Source organism: Sinocyclocheilus grahami, unplaced genomic scaffold (assembly GCF_001515645.1).
Source record: "Sinocyclocheilus grahami isolate Dianchi unplaced genomic scaffold, SAMN03320097.WGS_v1.1 scaffold55.1, whole genome shotgun sequence".
Lineage (NCBI taxonomy): Eukaryota > Metazoa > Chordata > Actinopteri > Cypriniformes > Cyprinidae > Sinocyclocheilus > Sinocyclocheilus grahami.
The window spans coordinates 1,009,962-1,012,969 of NW_015505234.1; the positions used below are offsets into that span (position 1 = coordinate 1,009,962).

At 32.6% G+C, this 3,008-nt stretch overlaps 1 protein-coding gene across 2 annotated transcripts in view; it reads left to right on the forward strand.

Annotated features, from left to right (window-relative positions):
• The window catches only part of pnp6 (purine nucleoside phosphorylase 6), a 14,900-nt gene extending 12,646 nt beyond the window's left edge, over window positions 1-2,254 (forward strand). For both annotated transcript variants that reach the window (XM_016270034.1, XM_016270033.1), the window contains 3 exons: window positions 205-380; window positions 664-854; window positions 1,468-2,254. In XM_016270034.1, coding sequence (XP_016125520.1) covers window positions 205-380; window positions 664-854; window positions 1,468-1,664 — 564 coding nt within the window. In that variant the 3' untranslated portion in view covers window positions 1,665-2,254. The remainder of the gene's footprint in view (window positions 1-204; window positions 381-663; window positions 855-1,467) is intronic.
• The last annotated feature ends 754 nt before the right edge of the window (window positions 2,255-3,008 follow it).

The window sequence follows — 3,008 nt, forward strand, 5'->3', positions numbered from 1 at the left end:
AAAAAAATTTACACTTCTGAAAATGTAAAAAAAGGGAATATAAAAAAAAGGGGGGGGGGGGGGGGGGGGGGGGTACAGTTATAGCCTACTATATGGTTTTGATAACATATATCAGTTCATATCCAGTATTTAATTTCCTGTTTCATAAAGATAAGAACAGTTTGTCAAAACAGCTTTAAATCTTATACTATTGTTCTGTTTTAGGTCACATATCCAGTAAGAGTGTTTTTCCTTCTCGGGATTGAGACTCTGATTGTGACCAATGCTGCTGGAGGACTCAATCCTAGATTTAATGTGGGAGACATCATGCTGATCAAAGACCATATCAATATGCCTGGCTTTGCAGGCCAAAATCCCCTGTGTGGACGCAATGAGGAAAGGTGAATTGACATTTAGTATATCAAGATGTTTAATGTTTTATTGAAATCCAAGCATATAGATTTAAGATCATTTTTTATAATTATGTTTAAAGAAACCTAATTCTAACTAACACCAGAATTTGAAGAAAAGTATTTGGATGAGTTCCTTTTATTTTTGACTTTGTTTTTAACAGTTCAGTCTTTGTTCTGCTATTGGCCTTGGTATATAATCTTACTAGCATTTCTCGAATGATTTGTGCGACCAGTCCAAATGTTCACTGACATTTGTGTTTTGTCCCTGTAGATTTGGAGTCCGCTTTCCCTGCATGTCTGATGCTTATGATAGAGACTTTGCACGGATGGCCAGGGAGACGGCCCAAGATCTAGGATGTGACTCTTTCCTCCAGGAGGGTGTTTACTGCATGTTGGCTGGACCGTCCTATGAGACGATTGCAGAATGCAGGGTTCTACAGATGCTAGGGGCAGATGCTGTGGGTATGTATTGTGTGACTACATAACACTTTTACCAAAGACATCACGAGTTAGCAAGACGTAGTGTCTGTGTGTGTGTGTGTGTGTGTGTGTGTGTGCGTATATATATATATATATATATATATATATATATGCAAATGCAAATTATTGTATGATTTTAAAGTCATCTTTGTGAAGAAAATAGAAAGTTTTGGGGCCACTAAGAAATTTTTTTTTAAACGTTTATTCAACAAGGATGCATTTTCAAAGAATATAGTCAAAAAGGTGGCATTTATAATGTTACAAAAGATTTCTATTTTTAAAAAATGCTGTTCTTATGAACTTTCTTTTTTCCTAAAACATATATCACAGTTTCTACAAAAAATATGAAGCCACGCAACTGTTGATGATGAGAAATGTTTCTTGAGCAGCAAATCAGCATATAAGAATGATTTCTGAAGGATCATGTGACAATTAAGAATGGAGTAATGGCGGCTGAAAATTCAGCTTTGCCATCACAGGAATAAATTACTTGTGAAAATATTTTTAACAGTTATTTTACATAGTAATAATATTTTACAATATTATTGTTTTTACTGTATTTTTCATCCAATTAATGCTGTTTCTCTATAATTAGGTATGAGTACCGTTCCAGAGGTGGTGGTCGCTCGTCACTGTGGGATGCGTGTGTTTGGACTCTCCCTAATTACCAACAAGGTAGTGACTGACTACAACAGCACAGAAAGGGCTAATCATGAAGAGGTCCTGGAAACCACCCGTATGCGAACCGAAGACCTGCAGAAGTTAGTCAGCAATTTAGTGCTAAAAATGTAGTTAAATGTAATTTACCAAATTTAGTACAAAAATTCACACAGAATTGCACCCAGACTGCCTAAAAATGTAGGATGTATATGCTCCTTAATGCTTCTCATGTATCTTATTCAGGGTTAAAGTAACTTTATGAACTTTCCAGTGCTTCAAGACAAAGAAAATTTAGGCTAGGTTCATTTTGTTTACTTTTGATATTATCCATATTGCAGTGAATACTGTGGTACTAACACATCACTGTGAGACTAGGTATTAATATGACACATATACTTTGTAATGTATTCACATCCTTCCTGAAATGAATGTTAAGAAAAACTGAAATTAGAAGCATTACATTACTTTAAAGAAGAGTTAAAGAACAAACGTACATGAAAAGGGACAAACACAAACTTATACCTTAACTGTATGAAAGGAAATTCAGTTGCAAATACCAAATGAGGACAGTTACAGTGCAATTAGGTGCTAAATAATCAATTAATATATTACATAAGCAAATGTTTTATCTTTTTAGTTTAGTATTAATTTGTCTAGATGTTTCCAAAGAAATTTACAGATGTTTAAATATGTTTTCTGCAAATAATAGATGGGAAAATCTCTTTAAAATGATTAGAGATATTTTATAGATTTTTAATTGTCTATAGAAATGTGATGTATTTTACTAACTTTATTTGGACTCAAACATTAAAATATAAAAATAAATTATGATATGTTGCTGTGTGGTGGTATTTTTAAAATCCTTTGTGTTCTGTCCTTCTATTTTCCAATTCTGAGACCCTGTGCATTGATTTATATAAAAACTATGAGAATCGGAGATGAAAACTGTAGTCTTTTGCTATGCCATACGAAATATAAGACAGATTTTATCATGTGTTTAGCAAAGGCCCAGCGGCAATCAATATGAATCATTTCCTGCAACGCATATGTGCAGAGAGCAAGATCAAAAGTAGTTTGTATACACCCTGCAAAATCTTTAAAGCAAAACATAATGGAAAATTAGATATTCACAGTAGATCAAGACGATTTACAGTTGAGTTACAATAATGGACACCTTTAAAGTCTGCCAGGGAATTCACATACACTGTTTTGAGGTTGTAAATAAAACTCTAAAGATTATTAGAGTGTTTTATACAAGAAAATACTATATATATATATATATATATATATATAATATATATTTTCTACTTCAAAGTTCATGTTTATTCAATTTTAGTTTCTTTTTAAATATTTGTGAAATTTACTAGCAATTTCTAAGAGAAAATAGTTTCTACATTATTTTTTTCAGTGTAGTGACTAGCTCTTGTCATAAGCTTAATATTTTGCTGCTAAAAGCAGAACATTTTTGAAGTCATT